We start from the raw sequence: 23,033 nt of genomic DNA, 5'->3' as shown, positions 1-23,033 counted from the left end.
GACGAGTTCACTCATTCTTCAATTCGCAATATGAAAGCCGCGACCATATGAATATGGCAACTCGGTAATTAACCCTGAAAGGAAGATACTACAACAATATTTTCTGTGGCTTATATACGTCTGTGAGTTCTCTTAGTCTTCAACTCGGATCTTTCTTATCATGCCATACTTCTTCTTTTTCTCCTTTTGGACCGCTATTTTCTCTCTTATTATACTTGCTTCTCCTTCGACAATATAATTTTTGTACGAAATATAGCATGATTCAAAGGTGGTATCATAAACTATGCCTATTCTAGTATAACAGATTGTTTTTATAGTGTAATTAGGACCATTTCATAGATCCGAGTATCATCATTTACCTGTATGTAATTGAAACAGCACGCATAAAATACGGGCAGAAATCTTGACGCTAGTAGATCCACTGTGAAGGGTGAATCTTTCTAGGGTAGACTGTTGTATTGTTCGGCCCTGCACATTGTTTTGGTCTTATCTTACAGCCACGGCCAGTGGACTCAGTCGCCATGGGCAAGGAGAAGGGGCAAGAGAAGACGATAGGGATCTTCGAGATCCAGCAACAAACACCAAAGCAAATCAAGAACCTGCGAGTGTTGGAGAAACAAGAAGCACGGCACAGTGGCGCGGTACCAGGTCTACCGGGATCACCTCACAACAACGTATACCCCGACCAGCCGATGTTGAAGACAGTGATAAAGACGATGAAGCATGGCGTCGCGACCCGAACCTTTTTGGATACGACCCACCGGCATAACCTAGACGTCCTGGTGGTACAGGGACTCGGTGACTCGGGAGCAACAAGTATTGAACGTAAAAACGACAACATGAGTTCCATCAACCACTCACCCCGACCGGACACACGATCCCCACGGCTCCACCTTGCCCATCCTACCGATCAAGAGAACATAGAGATATGGAAAGTGACCTCCGACGCCTGGAAAGACTGTCTTTCCGTGGATATGTACATCAAAGAAGCTACGTACCTGATGGCTGTGCCACTAGCGAGGAATGGAGGAATGAGTCAATGGGTTCTGGTGGACAAGAATCTCCCTCCAGACCAGCGACCTCTCCTAGCATCCTGCGAAACGTTCCGAAAGCGCTCATGGATTAGCGACTCTGCGTGTAGCGTGACCGAGACGATCACGCATGGCGTCGCCAGTGTGTTCACCGATGCCAAATTCCGCGGTCAAGGGTATGCCTCACGACTCATGACCGAGTTTGCAGCAAAATTACACACTTGGCAGACCGAGATGACCGAGTGGGCGGCTAGTATTCATTTCTCGGGTATTGGAAAGGAGTTCTATTCAAACCTGGGATGGCATGCTTTTCCTAGTCACAGCCTCGAGTTTGAGCCATCGGCCGAGGAACTGTCAGCTGCGGTGCCTATCTTCGCCGCCGATTTGGAACAGCTTTGCGAGATCGACGAGGTTCTGGCCCGAAAGGCGCTGTCCGCTCCATCCACCGTTGCGAAAGTCCGGCTGAGGATCGTCCCTGATTACGAACACATGCTTTGGCACTGGTCATCGAGAACAAGGCTCTTTTGGAGTCGGACTTGCAGGTCGAGGTCCTGCAAGCGGCTCTTTTGGCCGCAAAAATTGAGGCTGCTGAATGGGAACTACATTCCCTGAAATTATGGGGGCCGTCTACAGCAGTACAGGAGATGATAAGGCGAACGGGAATTGAGTACCGATATGAAGACCGTGAGAAGGAAGGAATCTGTAGCCTCTGATGGTATGGAGGAGGAAGTGGCTTGGAGGACAAGGTTGAGTGGGTTGGTAATGAGAAGTATGGTTGGTGCTGAGTAGCTGTTGTTGGATCAATCTATAGGCAAAATCCATTGTATTGATCGGAGGCTTCATAGCAAACGCTTTTGCATGATTCCTCCCGGGATTTCTAGGCACTGCGCTACCTAGTTCAAATGAGGTACATGTGCGGCCTGAAGAGAAAGCACATCTCTTCGTAGAGGACTGATGCACCGCCGTCCCCCAAATCCTCTAGAGTCATCGATATCAAGTATTCACCCCGAAAGCTTAGCTTCTCATAGAGCGGCTATGCGTTTTTGGTGCTCTCTAGGGCGACCGGTAAATTTTCATGTTTGCCATGTTCGAGACCCCAGTTCACCAGAATGGATGCTGCTCCACGCCGTTCGTAGTTTGGATCAGTCCCAATATGGCTCAATGCTTGCTCCCCGTCAGTACCAAATCATTGAGCGTACGAGAAAATGGTGTATTTCCCAGCAATCTCTCCCCTCCACCTTCGACGTCTATTCCTCTAAAACATCGAATCTGGTTCCCTTTGGCCACTCCTATGGCCCCTCGACATATCTATCCCCCTCTGATTCAGGAATAGGCCGTCTCCATTTGGCAAAACTGATAATCATTCCTGCGCCATCATGAACAACGAGAACAGCCCATTGCAGGTCTCGAATCTCGTCAATTGCCTTCTCCCGCAGAGTTACTCGTAGCTCATCACGAATGGCGGGCATTGAGAACTGGGCAAGGAAGATTAGTTTTGTTTCAAATGCGGCTATGTGGATGTCTGCAATCCGGGCTGCGTCATCCTCTGATGCTTCAATGAGGGTGAGCTGGGGGCTGGACATGGTGGATAATGATACCGCAACTGGGAAAATTGAATTAGTGTGCGGCATGAAACAATTCATACACTTGCACATCAAAGCTTTTATAGTTCTGTAAGATTCTAGTGGATCAAAAGGTGAATGTTTCTCGTCTATTGGTGAGCCCACGCAAGGCTGTTCTAGTCTCACCACCCAAGGCAGCTCCTGGGACAGATAGAAAGTTAGGATATCGATATCAGGTCTAAGGTACTGTTGCCGCTTGGGCAAAAGTTGTACGAATGGAAAGATTTGTCCGCAGTTGCAGTCAACCTTGGCGGAGCGAGTAGCGATGATTGCCCCACAGCTCTAGCATTATACGATTCCCTAGACTGTACAAAAGTTTTAACAGAAGTCAACACGTTACAGTATCCTCTACACGCCTACACACACCTCACTGTCCCCGCCACAAGTCTACAAGGACAAGAACAGTACCCTCTTCAGCCATTCTCGACTTTACTCATTGTCGTACAGTATCCTCTACGCAACTACATACACCTCACTGTCGTCACCAAAATTCTGCGAGGACAAAACTAGCACCCTGCTCAGCCATCCCTAAATTCCGCGATATTTGTCCGATTCTCATCCACGGAGCATACCGCGCCTTTCGGCGAGACCAACTTGTATTCTCACGCACTCCATGTTTGCTCGCGCCTAGGTTCTTCAACTTCGAGCATACTGGGTGTCCTACTCCACCCTCGCCACAATAACTTCCTCCGTTTTTAAATAGCCCTCGACCTCTGAGCTCGTTTCGACTCTCACCGGTACCAGCGATTTCAATTTATGGCCAACCAGCATTCGGTAGGCTCTCAAAATCTGCTACAATCAGCTTGATCCGATTCTAATCGACGGAGGATACTGCGCTTTTAGGTCAAACCAAAAGCCACATTCCCATGCGCACCTTTCTCTACACCCGCGACAGACCTGAGCACGCAGTCCAGCCTACGACACCATATAGGTGGTCTCGTTCACAAAAACTACGCTTTACTTGTGGGGGGCGTTTAGCACAAATGCTTCTCCTATCGGTCATTTCCCTCTCTGGCTCCTTTTTTCATGGCTTCCATAGCTCTATCAATCAACTACATGCTCATGCTCCATGGCCCCCGAGGAGCTCCCAGAGAGTTTACATGTGGATTTCGCATCTACTTTCCCCTTCTAACTATAACTCTTCTTATTCTTGTGCCGTTTGGCTGTACGGAGTAAATGTGGCTGAACTTGCCTTCATCAGCTCGAGCTGATTGGAGTTCAACCTGCACTTCTTTCTCCGTTCATCCGCCAGAACACTTACCCCGTCAATCTTGTACAACAAAAGCCCGCCATCTCCCAGCATTGCTGCCTGTTTCGTTCAGTCCACATACAAACAGCTAGTCTTCGCGTATCCACTATGACTCGCCCCCCTCCCCTGGCCTTCCTCTTTGTCCTCGTCCCTCTTGTTGATGTTGCCTACGGAACTGGCCACTTTAATAAGTGAAATTCGTGGTAATGGGAATAGCGTAGACCCGGCGTTTACCTCCTATATGAAGCTCTCTCAGTCTCCCAACATCTCTATGTCCTGGTTTACTTGATTCTTCAGTGTTATCATAGTCATGTACCGCCCTCACCAGCGGTCGTGGTTGCATCCTCTTGTCCTATGCCTGTTAAGATATAGTTCACGCACTGAAACTATCCCAAGAGCCCCGTTTTTATTATGAAATCAAATCCATCAAGAATAGAACTGCATACATCTCAGTAAGTATAGCCTTCTTACCAGGACTCGCTGTTACTCCGCGGCCATCCACTTCGCCGAACAGATCTTTCTGCAAGTCTTCCAACGCCGGGCAGTCAACAACAGTAACAACGAAGCGGGTTCAAGGACAGGGGATTTGGCTCTGTATCTGATGATTAGATATGTCAAGAAATTGTTGTGCACCTTCCAGCAATCCATTCTAGTAGCTCCGAGTCGGAGAGCCAACAGATCACAGCCAAGAAGGTCGATTAAAAGAATTCGTAGGCGGATAAAGCAAAGCTAGGTACATAATGTATGCAAGGATAAGATGTACCTACCTAGTACTGTATGACACAAGGACCGTGCACACGCGCCATACCAAACATAGTCTAGCGTGTAACCTTATAATCTATAAATCTTGCCGCGTCTCAACGACCTGTATCTTCAGTCGACAGCATGGTACGGTTCTACAAGGCGTATCTGGATAGGATCAAAGCTGGAATAAAATCCAAGTGTATAGGTCAATGCGTGACAGAGGCAATGATACATATTATGTATGTAGTGGCATAAGCCTATACAGTGTATGCATTGTCCCATCTTCTCTTTACGACTCTAGAGACTAGCTATGACCCGTGGACTACATGATTACCTTGATGATCATAAAAAGTGGGTTACAGAGAAAATATTTGAAGAGAGGAAGTTGAAAAATGGGGGGAGAAATGGAGGTCACCTGAAGAACACCCAGCGCCTACCAAGGCAGGTGCTCCTAGACCCTTAGGATATAAATACCCCCTCCCCCGCCTTCTCTTCTTCTTTTTTTTCTTTCTTCTTCATCTCCCCAATCCTTATACCATCCACTCTTCATCTTCCATCAGGTCTCCTCTCATCAATTGATGTCTTCCATCATCAACTTGAGCCTCATAACTTCTTCCATTATTATATGTCCACATCCGATGAGATGAAGCTTGTTGTCACCAACCCCTTGACATATGAGCACTCGTCACGTCCACATAGGTCACATGTCTGGTTAGTTGTGCCATCCACTTCCGACTTCCTTTTTCTTTCCTTACTTACATTCGTCCTTCAGACACCTGAACCACATAACAACGTGTCTCATCAACGTGTCTCATCAACGTGTCTAGCACCTGCCATGTTCGACATCCATCCCATGACATGTATGTCCTAGTTATCTCTTTTTCTTTTGTTCCTTCTACATACTTACATCCATCCTTCAGACAACTGAACCCCATAACAAACAACGTGTCTCATCAACGTGCCTAGTACCTACCATGTTGATCATCCATCCCATGTCTGGTTAGTTACGCCATCCACTTTGGACTTTGTTTTTCTTTCCTTGCTTACATTAATTCTTCAGATAACTCAACCACATAACAATATATCCCTTCGACATACCTGGCATCTGTGATGTTCATCATCTATCTCATGACTTGTGGGTTCTGCTTGTCTCTTTCATCTTTTTTTTGTTCTTTCTATATACTTACATTCATCCTCCAGAGAACTTCACCACATTCTCCCTGTGTCTTCCATCATCCGCTTGATGTGTGTTATCCCAATTCCCTATCGTCTATGCATTTGCTTTTGTCTTATCTTATCATATTCTATGGCTTGTGCAGGAGGTTAACATAACATAGGGCTGACTGAATTGTGTGCTCAGCCACATCTGCTCAACCACATCTAGCCTTAGCCCGACAGGGCTCAGCTTCAGGATAATCAACACGCTTGTGACGACGACAAAGGAAAAGCAACAAGGCAAAACAGAAGAGAAGACAGAAGACAAAAAGCAAAAAGAAAAAGACAAGACAAGACAGAAAATGAAGCAAACAACGAAACAAAAAAAAAAAAAGCAAAAGAGACAAGACAAAAAAAAAGAAAAGAAAAGTAGGAGACAAGAATAAAAAGACAAAGCAAAAAACAACAGACAAGAAACAAGAAAAAGAGCAAGATAAAAAAGCAAAAGACAAAGCAAAGGACAAAAGACAAAAGAAAGAGAAGACAGCAAAAGACGAAAGAGAAGAAAGGACAGAGCAAAAGAGAAAGCACAAGACAAACAAAAGACAACAGACGAGAAAAACAAGAAAAAAATGAAGAAAAAGGAAAAAGAAAAAGAAAAAACAAAAAACATGAGATCAACATTGAGAGCCCATAACAATTCCATTCAACCACTTTATTCAAGCATCCAAATTCAACCACCGACGTCAAACACCCGGCTTCTTTGATCATCGAATTCTAGTCTGACCGTGGCGGGCTCCGGCTTCAGGACAATCGGCAGACTAGATGATTATCCACGTCGGTCCTCCGCTTCGATCACCCACTTCGATTATCCACTCCTAGTCTGACTGTGGCGGGCTTCGGCTTCAGGAGAATCAGCAGACTAGTGAATCACCCACTTTGATCCGCTTCAATCACGAAATTCGATCAAATCCACTTATCTACTTCTATCACCCACTTCTAGTCTGACCGTGGCGGGCTCCGGCTTCAGGACAATCGGCAGACTAGGGAACAACGCACTTCGATTATCCGGTTCGATCATCAACTTCGAGCAACCACTTCGAGCAACCACTTCGAGCAACCACTTCCTTCAACTATCCACTACTAGTCTGACCGTGGCGAGCTCCGGCTTCAGGACAATCGGCAGACTAGGAAACGACGCACTTCGATCATCCACTTCGAGCACCCACTTCAATCCTCCGCTTCAATCACTCACCTCGATCACCCACTTCTAGTCTGACCGTGGCGGGCTTCGGCCTCAGGACAATCGGCAGACTAGGAAACGACGTACTTCGATTATTCGGCTCGATCATCAACTTCTATCACCCACTTCTAGTCTGACCGTGGCGGGCTTCGGCTTCAGGACAATCGGCAGGCTAGTCAGTCAACAACCTCGATCACCCCGATCATACCTCGATCACCCACTACAGTCTGACCGTGGCGGGCTTCGGCTTCAGGACAATCGGCAGACTAGTCAATCATCCACTTCGATCCGCTTCAATTACCGAATTCGATCCAATCCACTCATCCGCTTCCATCATCCACTTCTAGTCTGACCGTGGCGGGCTTCGGCTTCAGGACAATCGGCAGACTAGTCAATCACGCACTTCGATTATCTACCTCGATCATCCACTTCGATGCTCCGCTCCAATCACCGAATTCGATTATCCACTCCTAGTCTGACCGTGGCGGGTTCCGGCTTCAGGACAATCGGCAGACTAGGGAACGACGCACTTCGATCCTTCGCTTCGATCCTTCGCTTCGATCATCCCCTCCAATCTTTCACCTCGATCGATCACCCACTTCGATCATCCACTCCTAGTCTGACCGTGGCGGGCTTCGGCTTCAGGACAATCGGCAGACTAGTCAGTATCCGCTTCGATCATCAACTTCAGTCCTCCCTTTCGATCACCCACTTCGATTGTTCATCTCAAATATCCATCTCTACCACCCACTTTGATTATCCCCTTCAATCACCCACTCCTAGTCTGATCGTGGCGGGCTCCGGCTTCAGGAAAATCGGCAGACAAGGGAACGACGCACTTCGATCCTTCGCTTCGATCATCCCCTCCAATCTTTCACCTTGATCATCCACCCGATTATCAACTCCTAGTCTGACCGTGGCGGGCTCTGGATTCAGCACAATCGGCAGACTAGGCACTCAACCAGCTAGAACCAACTCACTCATCCACTTCGACTACCCATTTTGACTACCCACTACTAGTCTGACCTTGGCAGACTAGTCAACTATCAAGTTTTGAATTCGGACACCCGAAATACAGAATTCAACCTTCAAGAGGAGGAATAAAAAGAGGCGGTGTTGTTTCCTTCAATGACAAGGGCCTCCGCAGAACTGTCTTCAAAGGAGGCTTCTCTTCGGGAAGAGGTTACAGTGTACCTAATTGAAGGAGACTCTGGAGACCATCTGCTGTGGTGGTAGCCCATAATCAAGCATTCCAATCAAGCATCTACATTTGATCACCTATAATGCTTTGACCTTCAAGAGCAGCAATAAGAGATGAGCTTTCAAATAACAGGAGTCTCCGGAAGAGACTCCCTTCATCATGTACTACATTATCGTTGCAATATTCTTGCTTGATGCATAAAATTTCGTGCAGCCGCCTGTTATGTAGCATATGTACCTTATATGTATACGAAAGCACCACTATTCTATCTCAGAGAAACACACACAATGGTCGCCTTTCCTCTGTCACCCCGACTGTCAAGGACCGTGCGTAAGGCTCTTGTGATAAAGGATCAACAAAACGTAAATTTCGAATATAAGCCTAGTATTTCTCTTGAACCTAGACAATCGGCGCGCTTAAAAAGAGCCTGGCATTGAAATCATTGCTTATTTGAGATTCATATACATAGAAAATCTAGTTCTGAATATAGTCTTCACAACAAAAAACAAGTTATCCTCGTCCAGTTTATAAGTTATAGAAACCTGCACACAATCATCCAACCTTTCGACACTGTTCACCACAGTTAACAAACATATCATTGTCCTCTTGAAACTATCCCATCCCATGCACAAATACAATCCTATGTGGCCCGATATGATACGGGCTTTTGGACTATTGATGGTCTAATTCTGTATATTGTACTGATATATCGTCGAGGCAATTGTTGGAACGTTACATCCCGTTAGATCTCTAAAAAAACATGGCATCAAAATCATAACCCCGCTTCAAACAGTACCGCTGTACCATGTTTATATCAGCCTAAGTGACGGTCGGTAAAGTTTAGGGTATCATTCGTCACTTGGGCCTTGCGCAAAAAAACGCTAATGAACCGCAAGGAGTCAGTTAGGCGCGTTTCCCTCTTGCACATATCTTTTAGAAAGGTGTACCACTTGACGAATCTTCGCCGCGATTTCGACACCCTCAAATATATATCTATACCAATATTCCTTCTGATAAATTTGAATCGCGGTCTTTGTGTCGGACGATTTCCCATGCTCTTCATTCATAGTCATAGAAGACTGACTACTCGTATCGCTAGGAGGTGACCTGGCTTCGATCATGGCCAGACGAGTAGCCTCCTCCCATCGTGTCCGACTCGGGCCTTCTTCGAGAATTGGATCAACCCGTCTGAATGCCCCATCATAAAATAGAGTCGTGTCTCTTGAAAATAGACTCAGCTGCGCTACTCCAACCCCGACGCTTAGCCGCAACAATGCGCGGTGTAATTCCAAGTCATAATCCGGCCCCTAATTTAACTCGTTTGATTGGACCGTCACTAGAAAGGCGTAGCGCCCAGCAAATATCACTGCATTACATTATGATATTGTTGTATATTAATGAGGGAAGAATGATATAAGTGAAGCGGCAACTAAGGCGCTGAGACATATTTTGATTTGGAAGCAAGTCATGGAGAGCCTTGTCAGATAAACAACACAAATGATCCTGTAGGCAGGCTCCTTCTTTCCCCAAGATGGAAGATATCGGGTGGTTTTACGCCCGATGTGTGGGAAATTTCGTGTATGCATTATGGTGGGGCGTGAAGCAGATGTCGTTAGGCCTATGCGGCGGGTAGTATCCCAGTGCGGGTTTCTCTATGCCAATAGGGCCTGCTGTCCCAATAAGCGCCTAAAGCTAGCCCATGGTGAGAAGCCGAATTGGAATATTTATACAAATAACATGAAATTGAACTTGAAGCTATACACATAATAATTTGTATTTGATTTGTCTCCACTCAAGCGCGCGGGGGTTGGGGGGAAGCGGGAATTGTGGCTGCTGGACCGACCTCGGACTTCATTGTCAAATAATTGGTCCACGCGATCGCACCTCAAACACTACGGAGTAGTCTCCTACCCATATGCACATGGTCAGCCCCAGAGGCATTATCATTCATCAGGCCCCAATACCCCGAAAATGTGGGCGTGCGTTAGAGCCGCTCATTTGCAGGGATCAAACGAGGGGGTCCCATGATATGAATTACTAGCCGTGACAGTATTCCCACATCTCCCATGCCGCTGCTATTTTTCCAGCACGTTTACTATCAGAGTATTGGCTCGGATTTTGACCACACTTTAATCGTCATGTCTTCGCTCTTAGCTGATAGGAAGGCCATCTTGCAGGCAGTGCACACAGCCACGGAAGACTTGGGATTTTGTCGCAACCGCGTCTGGGCGGTCGCCAAGACCCTACCAGGAGGTGCTGAGCAATTTCCGAAAATACTCCCTCCGCGAGAGAGACTATCCCACAAAGAAACAAGGGAAGACCATGAGCTTTGTACTTTCGACTTCTGCGAGCAATCTCGAGTTAATTTCACCCTGGTGAAACAGCGCCACGAGGGATTTTGTGAAGAAGCACGCTGCAAGGCTAAAAGATTTGATCTAAATTATGTGGCAAAAGCTGTCGACAAGGGGCAGCGCACAGTGTGGGACTTGGAGGGGATTGAAACTCTTCAGCGTAACGAGCGCTATATGGCAATCTCTCATGTGTGGTCGGATGGCACTGGCGCCGGAAATCAAGCTCGCGGTCATGTGAATATCTGTTTACTGGAATTCTTTCGGGGATTTGCTGAGAAATTCGGTTGCCAGGGTATATGGTGGGATACAATCTGCATTCCAACAACGAAAGACCTTCGTGAAAAAGCCTTAAAACGAATGCAGGATAACTATATGAACGCGGCGGTGACACTAGTGCACGATTGCTTTCTTAGAGAGTGCGAATGGATCGATGCAGATTCGGCATGCTTTTACATCGTCATGTCTCCGTGGTTCAGCCGAGGCTGGACGGCATTGGAGTTGCAAATGTCCCACAAAGTCCAAGTCATTTTTAAAGGTCCTAGTGGTCCAATCACGAAAGACATAGACAAAGACATATTACAAGCAAAAAGCCCTTCCATTTTTCACGAGAATAAGGTCGCGAAAGGGATACTTAAAAGACTTCGGGGGAACAAAGTTAGCCAACTGAATGACCTTTTGGCTATTCTCGGTTCACGCCACACATCTTGGCCGAGGGACATGGCGATCATTTCAGGACTTATGATTGGAATCGAAATGCCAGACAATTACGCCCATCAGAAGATTTACCAAGAGATTCTGCAGAAAATTAGCACAATATCGCATGCGCATCTGTTCCACAATTCAGCGACCATGACAAATGGATACAACTGGTGTCCCACAAACCTCTATGATCTACCTGTTACACTCTCAAAGCACAACCTCCAGATCGAAGAGAATGGAAATTTGTTTGGCAAATGGAATTTTATACTTCTCGATGACATCAAAGACAAAAGGTTCATCTCAGGTCATGCCCATCCGCTGATAGAAGCAAAAGTTCTCCTCGCTCGGGAAGACGAAGAAGACCAACATCTCTTACTTATCGAGCCTGGCCTCAATTCTCAAGAGACCGGAATAAGCAGAGGTCTTCTAGTCAAGCCTTCAGTTAAACCCGATAAAAATTTTCTTGACTGTTATTGCGATTATGTTGGTCCTGTTTATTTTGACCCGCCGTTGATAGAATCAGAGATCAAGGGCTTTCATCGGACTTTATTATTCAACTTTCACGTTGGATACGACGAGACGTGTCACAATGGCAGCTATCAAAACACCCAGCTGAAAAAGAGTGCCCGGGGTATGATCGAGGACATGATGAAATGTCCCCCAAACCTGGAATATAGGAAACGACAAACTAATTTGAGAACGGTTAACCTTGCTACATGGGACCAATTGAGAATACGAGATGAATTTATAAAGGCTGTCGTTGATGGCAAGCATGAAAAGGTCGAGGAGCTCCTGAAGAAGGTAGACGAACCAGATCAGGCTGATGACTCTGGGTGGTCCGCACTACATCATGCCGCTTGGCGTGGCCATGAAGGGGTAGCCAGGCTACTTATGAAAAGTTGTTCTCTTCAAAAAAGGAGTGCCCGGGGCGAGGAACCACTTCACCTCGCAGCGGAACGTGGCTTCAAAGAACTCGTGGATATGCTGCTGGAAGGTTCTACCCGTGACTTGCCGCGAGGTGATGGATTGAATGCCTTACACCTAGCGGCGAGAAATGGCTTCACCAGAATCGTGGATACATTGTTACAAGAGCATTGGGAAATCAACGCAAGTGATGACAAAAAGCAAACTGCACTACATATGGCATCGTTTTGGGGCCATGAAGATGTAGTGCATGCTCTTAGTAAGAAAGGCGCTGATCACACTCTCAAAGACAACGAACAGAGCACTGCTTTGTCTCTGGCAGTGTTTAACGGCTACGAACAGCCTGCGAGGTTACTAATAGCAGCAGGAGCGGATGTTAATGTCCAGAAGATGGATTATGTCACTCTGCTTCATCTTGCAGTAGACCAGATCAACAACATAGCTCTCAAGATACTGTGTCGCCTTGGAGCAAATCTCGAAGCCCAAGATAAAATTGGCCGGACTCCGCTTCATGACGCTGCGCGACAAGATAATGTCGACGCTATCAAGATACTCGCCGACCACAAAGGCGAGCTCGAAGCCCAAGATAAATATGGGGCGACTCCACTTCATCATGCGGCAGTAAACAATCATGTTAACGCTATCAAAATACTCGCCGAACTCCAAGCGGATCTCGAAGCCCAAGACAAACATGGCCAAACTCCGCTTTACTACGCGGCGGCAAATAATGAGGTTGACGCGATTAAAATACTCGTCGAACTTAAAGCAGATCTCGAAGCCCAAGATGAAGGTGGCTATACTCCGCTTTATCGCGCGGCGGCAAACAATCAGGTTGACGCTATCAAAATACTCGCCGAACTTGGGGCAGACCTCGAAGCCCGAGATAAATATAGCCAGACCCCGCTTTATCGCGCGGCAGCAAACAATCAGGTTGACGCTATCGAGTTACTAGCTGAACTTGGAGCGGATTTTGAAGCCCAAGATGAAAGTGGCCAGACTCCCCTTCATCGTGCGGCGGCAAACAATCGGATTGACGCTATCAAGATACTCGCCGAACTTGAAGCGGAGCTCGAAGCCCAAGATAAATATGGCCAGACTCCGCTTCATCGAGCGGCGGAATACGGGCAGGTTGACGCTATCAAGATACTCGTAGAATCTAAAGCCGAGATCGAAGCCCAAGACAAATATGGCCAGACTCCGCTTCATATAGCGGCGGAATACGGGCAGGTTGACTCGATTAAGATACTTGCAGAACTTAAAGCGGAGCTCGAAGCCCAAGATACATCTAGCCATACTCCGCTTCATATAGCGACAGAATACGGTCAAGTTGACTCTATCAAAATACTCAGCAACCTGATAGCTAGTTCTAAACAGGTATAGCGGCTTTTAAACGGCTTTGAAACATTTGCCCCGTGCTGTTATTGCCGTGAAAGCACATTTTGACCGTGAATGAGTTGATATGGAGAAACTCATCGTCGAACCTGGTATGAGAAGTCGATGCCTGTATGGCCAAATGAATATTGCAGATTTACACTAGTTACTTTGGTAGAGCAAAGATTGTTGTCTCTGGTATTGAGACAGTTGCACATGCACCATTTGCTTCAAACTTTAATGTAAGCTGAAATTTGAAAATCCTTGGCGCGGTTTGCGCCAACGAATGTTCTTTTCAACCGTCTTGTGGCCGTATCATCGATCATGTGCGGGAATAGGAGTTAAAGGGCAATCGGATGCTGCATTGCAGCAAGGTGAAACGGTTCAGGGTGCTAGAAGCTAGCAATAACGGCAATGAGATGGAGGTGATTCTCCACCTAGAAATGATGCAAACTTCGATGGAAGGTCTTAAGATGATGGGGTCTTGCGATGAGAAGCTCTGGATGGAAAAATAGATTGAGATGATCAACGATGAAGGTGAAGAAGGTTGAAGTTCTGAAGAGGGCCAATCCCAAAACAAAACCTTAGGGCTCAATGGATAGAATGACCATTTCTCAGTCAACGTCTCGTCCCGAGCAACGTATTCAACTGCTCTAGCTGCATAGACGTATGTATGCACCTAGTCTAGTCACACAACTACAAATCAATTCTGTACCATCTTTCAATTTGATTGATTACTTATTTATAGCCCGAAAATTCATGACCGAAACCTACCTACATAATAGCAGACAAGGATCAAGGAGTGGCTCTAGTAACTCCGAATCTTTGCGAGAGCACCACAAATTGACAAACACTGAGCGCGACTCGCAAAGACCACGAGATCTTATCTTGAAATGCCTTCCGCACATGTTCCTGTGTTTCTTCCCAGTCCACAAATCCAAGGGCATCCACGTTCTCCCGCGAAGTCAGGCGGAGGACCAATTTATGAAGTGGCCCATTTTCCTGAAATCTCGTCGGTCCAAGGTACGATTTCTTCTGCCGTGTATATATCTCCTCAGTGACGAATGGATGCACCGCCTCTCGCAGAATAAACTTCTCCGTCACAGGTCCATCTGGCGATGAAATTTTGATTTTCAGACCAGGCGGTAGGCCGTTGACATATTCTGTTAGATGGTGGTCTAGAAACGGAGGTCTGGTTTCAACATTATGGACCATGTCGATATTATCACCGAGATATCGAAGGAGTAGGTTGCAGAGGCAGCCCTTTATAAAGAGATACTCCGCTGTATGAAGTGGATGCCAACGGTTCAACATAGCGTCCCGAACTCGCCCATCCAGGCTTTCTGCCGCCGCAGTATAAGGGGACGTGACTGCGTGTATGTCTGTCCATTCAGCGAAGGGCATGCGGCCGAGAGTTTCGATGAAATTAAGAATTGAGGTATTGTTAAGCATTCGGCGCGTCGACTCGGGTACCCCCTTTTCATCTGCCGGGATGGCCAGTGTTCTAAGGTTAAGTTTGAGTCTGTTTGCTAATTCTGCGATCTCTTCCTTGGATGGCGAGGAGGGCCATGAAGGATCATTTTCAAGCAAGAAATCGCCCAACAAGTCTCTGTATCCTCCAAAATGCTCGTCAGATCCCTCTCCTATTAACATAACTATTAGAATAAAAAAAAGGAAGATAATAATAGGAAGATGAACCTGTTAATATCACTTTGATGCCGTGCGATTTAGCGACCTCGGCCATGGCGAGTCTTCCCATGCCATTTGTGTCTGGTATGGGCATTTCACTGTGCCAAACCGTATCCTCAAATTTGGAAACGATAACATCCTCATTGACAGAGACCGGGTGGAAGTCAACACCGAGCCATTCAGCGGTACGCTGTGCAATATCTGGCGAGGTTCAGCGTTCCGATATTAAGAGTTAACAAAGTATGGCAAATGTCATACCAGACTCATCCTCTTCACTATCCTTTTCAAATTGCACCGTGAAGCATTTGATTCGTGAAAGAAGATGGCTATCATCATTACCAAGACGAGCTCCTTCCTCCTTAACGAGATGAGCTACCATGCCGGCCACTGCGGAGGAATCAAGGCCACCACTAAGGTAAATCCCTAGCGGTACATCGGCCCTAAGGCGAACTTTGATAGCTTCCATCAGGCGGGCCCTAACGCCTTCGATCATCTCAACTTCTGACCGAAGCTCAGGAGTCCTCTAAGCCTAGTGTTTAGTGGCCAAGGCTGAGCGTTTAGGGAGTGTACAGACCCCCACTCACCTTCTCTGGATACTCGATCTCCCAGTAAGCCGCGTCCTCAATAGCCTTGAAACTTCTGCTTATAATATAATGCCCCGGGGCAACCTGGTTTTTATTAGAAATTTTCAAACGTCAAAGGGAAATGCAACAAACCGATTTGACCCCGTTGAACATTGTCCCAACTCCAAACATCCATCCGCGCTCCCTGAGACTTTGGACATCCCATTCCGGCTTCCATCCAAACGGGAGGAAACATTTCATTTCAGTTGCCACAAGAAGTCGGTTATTTACAACAGTGTAGTAGAGCGACTTGACTCCATACCGGTCCCTGGCGCCAATGAATATCTTTCTGCGGGAATCCCACAAGATCAAAGCAAATTCTCCCCGAAGATGTGACAGAAAGGATAAACCGTAGTGCTTGTAGAGAGCCAAGACAATCTCGCAGTCGCTTAGACTTTGGAAGTCATATTCACTGCCCAGGAGCTTTCGATAGTATTCGTCGTTGTACAGTTCGCCGTTCACAATCGCGTGGACGTCATTCTCACTATCATGGAATGGCTGATTTGCCTGCGGGCTGAGGTCGACGATGGAAAGTCGAACGTGGCCCAGGTCTAAAGAGGGTTCATCATTGTGCGTGAGTAGAGATCTTTCACTTTGAAGAGTGACAAAATACATACAAACGTTGCCATCATCGCTGGCCCATTCTCCACGAGCATCAGGTCCACGGTGTTGAATAAGATCCAGGCTCTTGCTGAGCTGTTCATTAAGACATGACGACTGTTCATCGTTCGATTGTGCGGGGTACGCTCTCAGTGAAAGGACGGCGCTGATTCCACACATTGTGGTTTAGTCGTTTTGAACCCGAAAGATCCGAAGTAGATTGAATACAAAGTAGATTGAATAATAGATGGAATATAGAGGATGTATCGATAGAAAAGTTACAGGGGAAGAGAGAACTAAAATAACACTCTTTCTCGGCCGCCCGCTGTTCGTTCGGCAGGAATGTGCAGATCCCAAGCTTTGACAAAATAAATGGTCAAGTGCGGGAATTTGAGGAGTCCTCTGTTCGAAAGCGCAAAGCCTTTTCCAAATGGGAGAGCCATCAATGAGTTATATGAGTACTTGGCCGTTTATTCAATTTTAAGCCTGACAGGAATGTAAATTTTGCTTCTGGTGGCGGTGCCCTTTTCGATATGGCACAAGCATACAGTAAAAGAAAGCAAAGTACCACTAACTTGAGTGAAAGGGGACCACTGGTGTCATTTGTATCTGAGCGTGAACCTAATGCAGCGAGATTAAGTGTCGAGAGCTGTGCACACAGACGCTTCTGAGATGGCCTTGAAACCATTCGAAGAGGGACTAGAGATCCACAACGATCATTTTTTATAGTGTCTTCTAGCTTCGATGTCTGTCATAAACTTTCAAGAGCGCTCTATAACAGGTAAGGAGTCTGGAATATGGCCATAGACAAACACAAGGCTTGTATTCATTCCAACAAAAGTCCTACCGGATGTTATATCTAGCACTGCGTTTTATTTAACATACATACACTCTCTAGAGCAGAATCTCATCTTGCGATACCTCCGTTCCAGGTGCCATTCATGAAATCGTCTTCAGATAGTCCAAATTTTCGGAGATAAACTGTCTATAAGCGACCTATGTCAATTTCTAGTCCCCACCGTTATTATATGGTGTATATGTACTCTTCAATCATTCTAGTAAAATAGCCCTAATCAATTTAATCTCAAACAAAAGAATTGCTTGGCGTAAACCGGGCCGATAAGCTGTCTCAAACCCATTTTATTAGTGGCTGTCCACGGGTGTTAGGGCGATTACTGTAGAGGGTTCTGCCGGTTTATTCCGACTACGAGGTTGTTCCTGGCGCCGGGGGGGGGGGGGATTGGCGTTGCATTGCTGAGTCCGGCACGATGCCTATATGAAATGATCACAATCTTTACTATCAAAACCACGGGCAGTTCGGTTTCTTGGTTTATTTCATTAAAAATCTCGTCCATGGCTGAATTTCATCTCCAAGAATTCAGACCTGGGCATTTACAACTTCATCGGCGCCCGACGTTGAACTTCAAATGTTCATTTCTTCTTGAATTCTAGAAACAAGCTATCGGCTTGATGGGGTCAGTTTCCGGTTTAGGATGAGATTGAATACAAGTTTAAGCTTACTGGCTGACAGCGAGGTTTGGGCCACTCAGCGGTTCACTCCCGTACCCGCAAACGGGGGAATTCAATTGGAAATGGAGTCATGTAGCGCCAATAGGAGTGACTCAGAGCCTGTGCAAATTATTCTGAGCTCACCAACCTCATTTAGCTGGTAACTTAATGGGCTTTCGATCCTACACTTACTGTTTCAAAGTTGTAAAAACCCCTTGCAACCACCAAATATTTGAGGATGTGGCTTACATCTAGGCCATCGAGAATCAAGTGTACATCGGAATCATAGCTTGAACGTAACATATCATATTCAACTCAAGGCCTGATTAGCGGAGACTTTTTTGTGCTAATACAATTGGCTACATCCCGGAGTCGCATTTTATATGGAACGTCATCACTTTGTACCTTGAAGATGTCATCAAAATCAAAAAGAGGATTCAATCCGGCCCCTAATCCTTGCAATCTTGGGGCCAGATTTGATGGCCAACCTGTCAGAGAGTTTGGATTACGGGTAGCCACTTCTTCTATACGATAGTATTATAGTATCTTCAGTATTTCATGTTTTTTTTTTTCTTTCTTTCCTAGATCACCAAAATGAGACCTGAGTAGCTCCGAATTGCTAAGTAAGATAAGGCCAGTTTGAAGGCCAGCCAGCTAGCTCTTGTCCGGCATACCATAATAAATTTCTGTGGGAGCTGTCCAGGGACAGGCACAGGGTGTGCTAACAATCGGAGTGGAGATGAAATATCCAACCATATGGTCATAAGGAGGATTATCAGAATAATAATACTTGGGTATCTACACCTAGGCAACGGGCTGGCGCGGGGCCCCGCCCGGCCTCGATAGGCTCTAATCTTTTAATCTAACACCTAGAACGTTGGGAAAACAATAATCTACACATACCCGCAACAGACCAACAGACGAGGGGTCGCCGCACTTGGAACCATGGACCAATATGAGATACTGCAAACGGGAAATAGGGGGTTACCAGGCTACCAGGTCACCAGGTGGTGGTAATTACTAGTAGCTTATGGATGTTTCTACAGATTGCCGCCAACTAGTGACCTGGTGAGCCAAACGCCTGCAAACGGGAACCTTAACTTTCATCACGAGGTAGCAATCATATTGATGAAATCCACAATCGCCTTGGTCGCTTTTAGCATATTTAGACCCTTCCAGTCCCATAACTTAATTGCCTTATACAGGCACACTTGCATGCGCGAGTCTTCTAGCGGTTATCTGAGTGTGGCCAGAGTTTGCCGATTAATACGTATATCCCAGCAATTATGGGTCAAAACGCCACCCCACTGAATCCTGGCGTCGTGCTTGGCCATACCGCTACCCAGGGGAAATGGCCTAGGGATCCCGAACAACTTGCTGTCAACGGCTTTGACAGCGGCGTATTCATCAATGAACTGGCGAATATTCAGCTTTTGCCGGGGAGACTCGAATCCTTGAGTGACGGCGACAGGGAGGCTTTCCAGCAAAATCCTGAGAATCTACATTGGAAGGCCTATGAGCAAGGGCCGTCTCTGATTGAGGAAGGGACATATCGAGGGACTCGATTGGCGCTTACCAAAATCTACGATCTTATAGAGCAGCGGTAATTATATCAGTCCCTCTCCGATCCTTAGACATGGCTAATATGCCCGAAAGCTTTGCATCTTTCATGGACGCAGCCAATTTTGAACCATTGGTTCCATCCCCTCTGACCAGAGATGAGAAAAGAAAGTTCTTCGCTTTCACAGATGGCTCAGACGGTTACCCACCCCATCTCAACCTTGCTGGAAATGTGACAGCAGCAGAGAAGGAGAAAGGCGAGGCTCAGAAATCAACACTCCAACCATCTGAAATTTTTAACAAGATGCGCCTGCTTCAGTTAAGCACACTGTTACCCAGCGTTGTGCCTAATAAATACAAAAGGGCAGCTGCTCAGGGAGCCTCATGGGCTTGGTTTGGATCTATGGGTACACCAGATGCAGGGGAAAAGCTCGAAGATGTGGAAAACTACAACAAGAAAGCTCGCGGGCGGTCGCATCGTGAGGATATTTTCGATCTCCCTAACGTGGGCGATTTGGAAGATTGGTACAGTGATGCCCGGTTTTCCCAGCAGCACTTTACAGGGACAAATCCTACAACGATTGAACGGGCTTCAGATAGTTGGATAAATCACTTTATCAAAGCTGCGAAAACACCAGAGGATGCAGCGGTGTCCTTCACCATCACTGATCTCAATAATAGCTGCAAAGAGTCTTTGTATATGCAAGATTACAGCTACTTTCGCGAGGCTGCTGGGCTGGATCCAACTGCCGTCATCAGGTGTGAGTTTGACGACCCAAATGAGAAGGATAAGAGCAAGAAGAGTTATCGCTATGGTTGCGCATCGGTCTGTCTCTTTTATCTCAATGATAAAGGTCAGCTTTACCCGCTAGCTATTGTCATCGACTGGCGGGGCAGTGCTGAGAGATCTGTGACAATCTATAACCGGGAACTGATCAAGCGGAAGAACATCCGGTCAGGAAGCGAAAATCATGACCAAAAGCAGAAGGTAACCGATGAGGCCCATGACTGGCCTTGGAGATATGGTAAATTACCCCTCACAACAGTTATGTACCATACATTGTGCGCTGACTTGTCTTACGATATAGCCAAGACCTGCGTGCAATGTAGCGACTGGCTTCGACATGAAGTTACCGTTCACCTTACAAATACCCATCTAATTGAAGAGGCCACCATTGTCGCCTCTAACCGACAACTTGACCCGGACCACCCTGTGATGAGGTTACTCTATCCGCACTGGCAGAAGACCCTGGCACTCAATGCGGCTGCCCGAAACACTCTTGTTCCCCATGTTATTGTCGAGTTGATCGGCTTTCAAGCAAAGGAGGCATATACGTTTATCCGACACGCGTATACGGAGTTTGACTTTAAGAAACGTTACGTACCAACAGATCTCAGTGAACGTGGATTCCCTCCGGAGCAACTCGACCATCCAAAGTTTCACAACTACGCCTATGCTAGATGTATCCATAGCATGTGGTATAAGATCAGGAGCTACGTGGAAGAGATGCTCGCTCTAGACTACCCACAGCCCAGTGCTGATGAAAAAGTCCTGCATGACGAACGTATCCAGGCCTGGTCTGCAGAGATGCGAAGTTCCGATGGCGGAAATTTGCCGAAATTTCCGACTATCAGCACGTTCACGGAGCTGGTCGACTGTGTGACTATGTGTATTCACATTGCTTCCCCCCAACACACGGCTGTCAATTATTTGCAAAACTACTACCAGTCATTCGTGGTCAACAAACCTCCCTGTCTCTACACTGAGCTCCCAGACTCTCTGGAGAGCCTACTTGGCTACACCGAAAAAGAGCTTGTCCAGGCGCTTCCTATGAATCACACTCGGGAATGGCTTCTTGCTTCACATACACCCTATCTGCTCAGCTTCAAACCGGGAAACAAAGAGAGCCTGATTATCTATGCTGCTTCAAAGTTTAGAGTGTATCACAACAAGACATCGGAGAAGGATCAGGCCATTGCAAAAGCGACCGGAAGGTTCTACACAGCGCTCGCTGACAGCGAAGAAGAATTCAAAGGTTATGGGCAAGCGACGGATGATTGGGACTCCATACCGTATGAGGTTTTGAGCCCAGAGTGGAATGCAGTGTCCATTTTGATTTAACCATGTCGGTATTACTAGTGTCGCTATGGTGTTTTCGCTACGGTGTTTTTGCTAGTACCCATATACCCAGAATCTACGGTTTTACATTCAGTCACAGATGCAAAGAACACACCAACGTCTCATATTTTAAGATTTTCATCTAGTAGTATAAGACTTGCTACTCATATTATGTGACATAATGTAGCTAGGTACAGTGGAGGTCTCGTTGGCTCGAGTCTTGGCCCTATACTCATCTATAGTCCCATAGTATTAGTTACGTCCCATCTTTTACGTAAAAGGGTCTATTTGTTAGAAATTCATGCAGTGATTACATGACTTGTTTCTAGTACCTTGCATATTCAGCATTGTGGCGTAGCTGAAATGCCATATGAATTTGGATTCTGCTTTGGAGTTAATAAGAGAAAGAGAGGGCATGAATATCATTTTCACTAGTTAATGCCAGAGTAGGTCTAATTAATGACGATCATGATCTCACTCGCTAAGAATGGGCGTGGTTTATTTTTCTTTTTTTTTGAATATGAGTATCTCTGAGTATACTCCGCCACGACAGCTCAGGTGAGAAGGGACGCTAATGTATACTGTGCACCTAATTGCTTTTTTCGCTGGTAATATGGGTATTACTAAAAATTATCACCAACCAATCATCAGTCCACATGTAACTCATAGCTATTTCTGTATCTAATTTGTTGTATGCATTTGAAGAGACACTGTTTTAAAATCAGTGGCGAGCGTGGATTAGTGCCCCTTCTCGCCCGAGCTGCCGTGCGAAGGTAGAATGCTGCATGTGATCTAGGGATAGATGCACTGATTGGTGACTCTAGGATCGGCATGTCCGTAGCAGCAGGATCTAGGAAAATTCGATTGCTTTTTGAAGAAAAAGAGCATTGCTAAGAAATTGTGATATCCTTGATTTGTCCGTCTTTACCAGGTCTAATTTAGCGTTCTCTCCGACCTAACCAACTGCCGTTGAATAGGCCAGCCTTCTGGACTGTAGTGGAACATAATACGGAATAATGCAGCATGTATTGTATAGATCTATAGATGCTACCTAGGTATAGCATCATTTGCATACATATTTAATTTATTGTATTTTCTATTTAGAACGGAAGAGGAGGTTGTAAATTTTGGCATGTAGATCACCAAAGAACCCCCCACCCCTCATCCCCAACATCCATAAAGCGAACAAGAGCAACGAATAGAACGTTAACAACTCCTCCTATGGAAAGTAACTAATGGACTTGTGGCTTGCGCAACACTGGCTGTAGAGCGGGGCCACATGCATATATTAGAACGTGCATATCACTAGTATATGCATGATCTAATGGAGATCACAAGTTCTC

General features: G+C 46.2%; 7 protein-coding genes across 7 annotated transcripts; 5 read left to right on the top strand and 2 right to left on the bottom strand.

Moving 5' to 3' along the window:
• Positions 1-521: 521 nt before the first annotated feature.
• Positions 522-1,643, top strand: N7479_004770 (uncharacterized protein; the record flags this gene model as incomplete). Its single annotated transcript, XM_057252467.1, has 1 exon — positions 522-1,643. One exon carries the CDS (start codon positions 522-524, stop codon positions 1,641-1,643), a length of 1,122 nt encoding a protein of 373 aa, XP_057111792.1.
• Positions 1,644-2,320: 677 nt separating this feature from the next.
• N7479_004769 (acyl-CoA N-acyltransferase) lies at positions 2,321-2,614 on the bottom strand (the record flags this gene model as incomplete). Its single annotated transcript, XM_057252466.1, has 1 exon — positions 2,321-2,614. The coding sequence occupies one exon, from the start codon at positions 2,612-2,614 to the stop codon at positions 2,321-2,323; it is 294 nt and encodes a 97-aa protein (XP_057111791.1).
• Positions 2,615-5,271: 2,657 nt separating this feature from the next.
• On the top strand, positions 5,272-5,612 carry N7479_004768 (uncharacterized protein; the record flags this gene model as incomplete). The annotated part of the gene is given in 2 exon segments (XM_057252465.1): positions 5,272-5,506; positions 5,518-5,612. The coding sequence occupies 2 exon segments, from the start codon at positions 5,272-5,274 to the stop codon at positions 5,610-5,612; spliced, it is 330 nt and encodes a 109-aa protein (XP_057111790.1).
• Positions 5,613-7,477: 1,865 nt separating this feature from the next.
• On the top strand, positions 7,478-7,927 carry N7479_004767 (uncharacterized protein; the record flags this gene model as incomplete). The annotated part of the gene is made up of 1 exon (XM_057252464.1): positions 7,478-7,927. The coding sequence occupies one exon, from the start codon at positions 7,478-7,480 to the stop codon at positions 7,925-7,927; it is 450 nt and encodes a 149-aa protein (XP_057111789.1).
• A 2,384-nt stretch (positions 7,928-10,311) lies between these two features.
• Positions 10,312-13,599, top strand: N7479_004766 (uncharacterized protein; the record flags this gene model as incomplete). Its single annotated transcript, XM_057252463.1, has 1 exon — positions 10,312-13,599. One exon carries the CDS (start codon positions 10,312-10,314, stop codon positions 13,597-13,599), a length of 3,288 nt encoding a protein of 1,095 aa, XP_057111788.1.
• A 786-nt stretch (positions 13,600-14,385) lies between these two features.
• On the bottom strand, positions 14,386-16,682 carry N7479_004765 (asparagine synthetase B family protein; the record flags this gene model as incomplete). Its single annotated transcript, XM_057252462.1, has 6 exons — positions 14,386-15,233; positions 15,289-15,480; positions 15,538-15,802; positions 15,864-15,947; positions 15,996-16,453; positions 16,520-16,682. The coding sequence occupies 6 exons, from the start codon at positions 16,680-16,682 to the stop codon at positions 14,386-14,388; spliced, it is 2,010 nt and encodes a 669-aa protein (XP_057111787.1).
• A 2,615-nt stretch (positions 16,683-19,297) lies between these two features.
• On the top strand, positions 19,298-21,693 carry N7479_004764 (putative lipoxygenase; the record flags this gene model as incomplete). The annotated part of the gene is made up of 3 exons (XM_057252461.1): positions 19,298-19,614; positions 19,668-20,596; positions 20,660-21,693. 3 exons carry the CDS (start codon positions 19,298-19,300, stop codon positions 21,691-21,693), a joined length of 2,280 nt encoding a protein of 759 aa, XP_057111786.1.
• Positions 21,694-23,033: the final 1,340 nt, after the last annotated feature.

The sequence above is a fragment of the Penicillium vulpinum genome (genome assembly GCF_028829585.1).
Source record: "Penicillium vulpinum strain IBT 29486 chromosome Unknown utg000002l_segment0_segment0, whole genome shotgun sequence".
In the NCBI taxonomy this organism is placed as follows: domain Eukaryota; kingdom Fungi; phylum Ascomycota; class Eurotiomycetes; order Eurotiales; family Aspergillaceae; genus Penicillium; species Penicillium vulpinum.
Note: the sequence above shows the minus strand (reverse complement) of the source record. Positions and strands in the feature narration are given on the sequence as shown.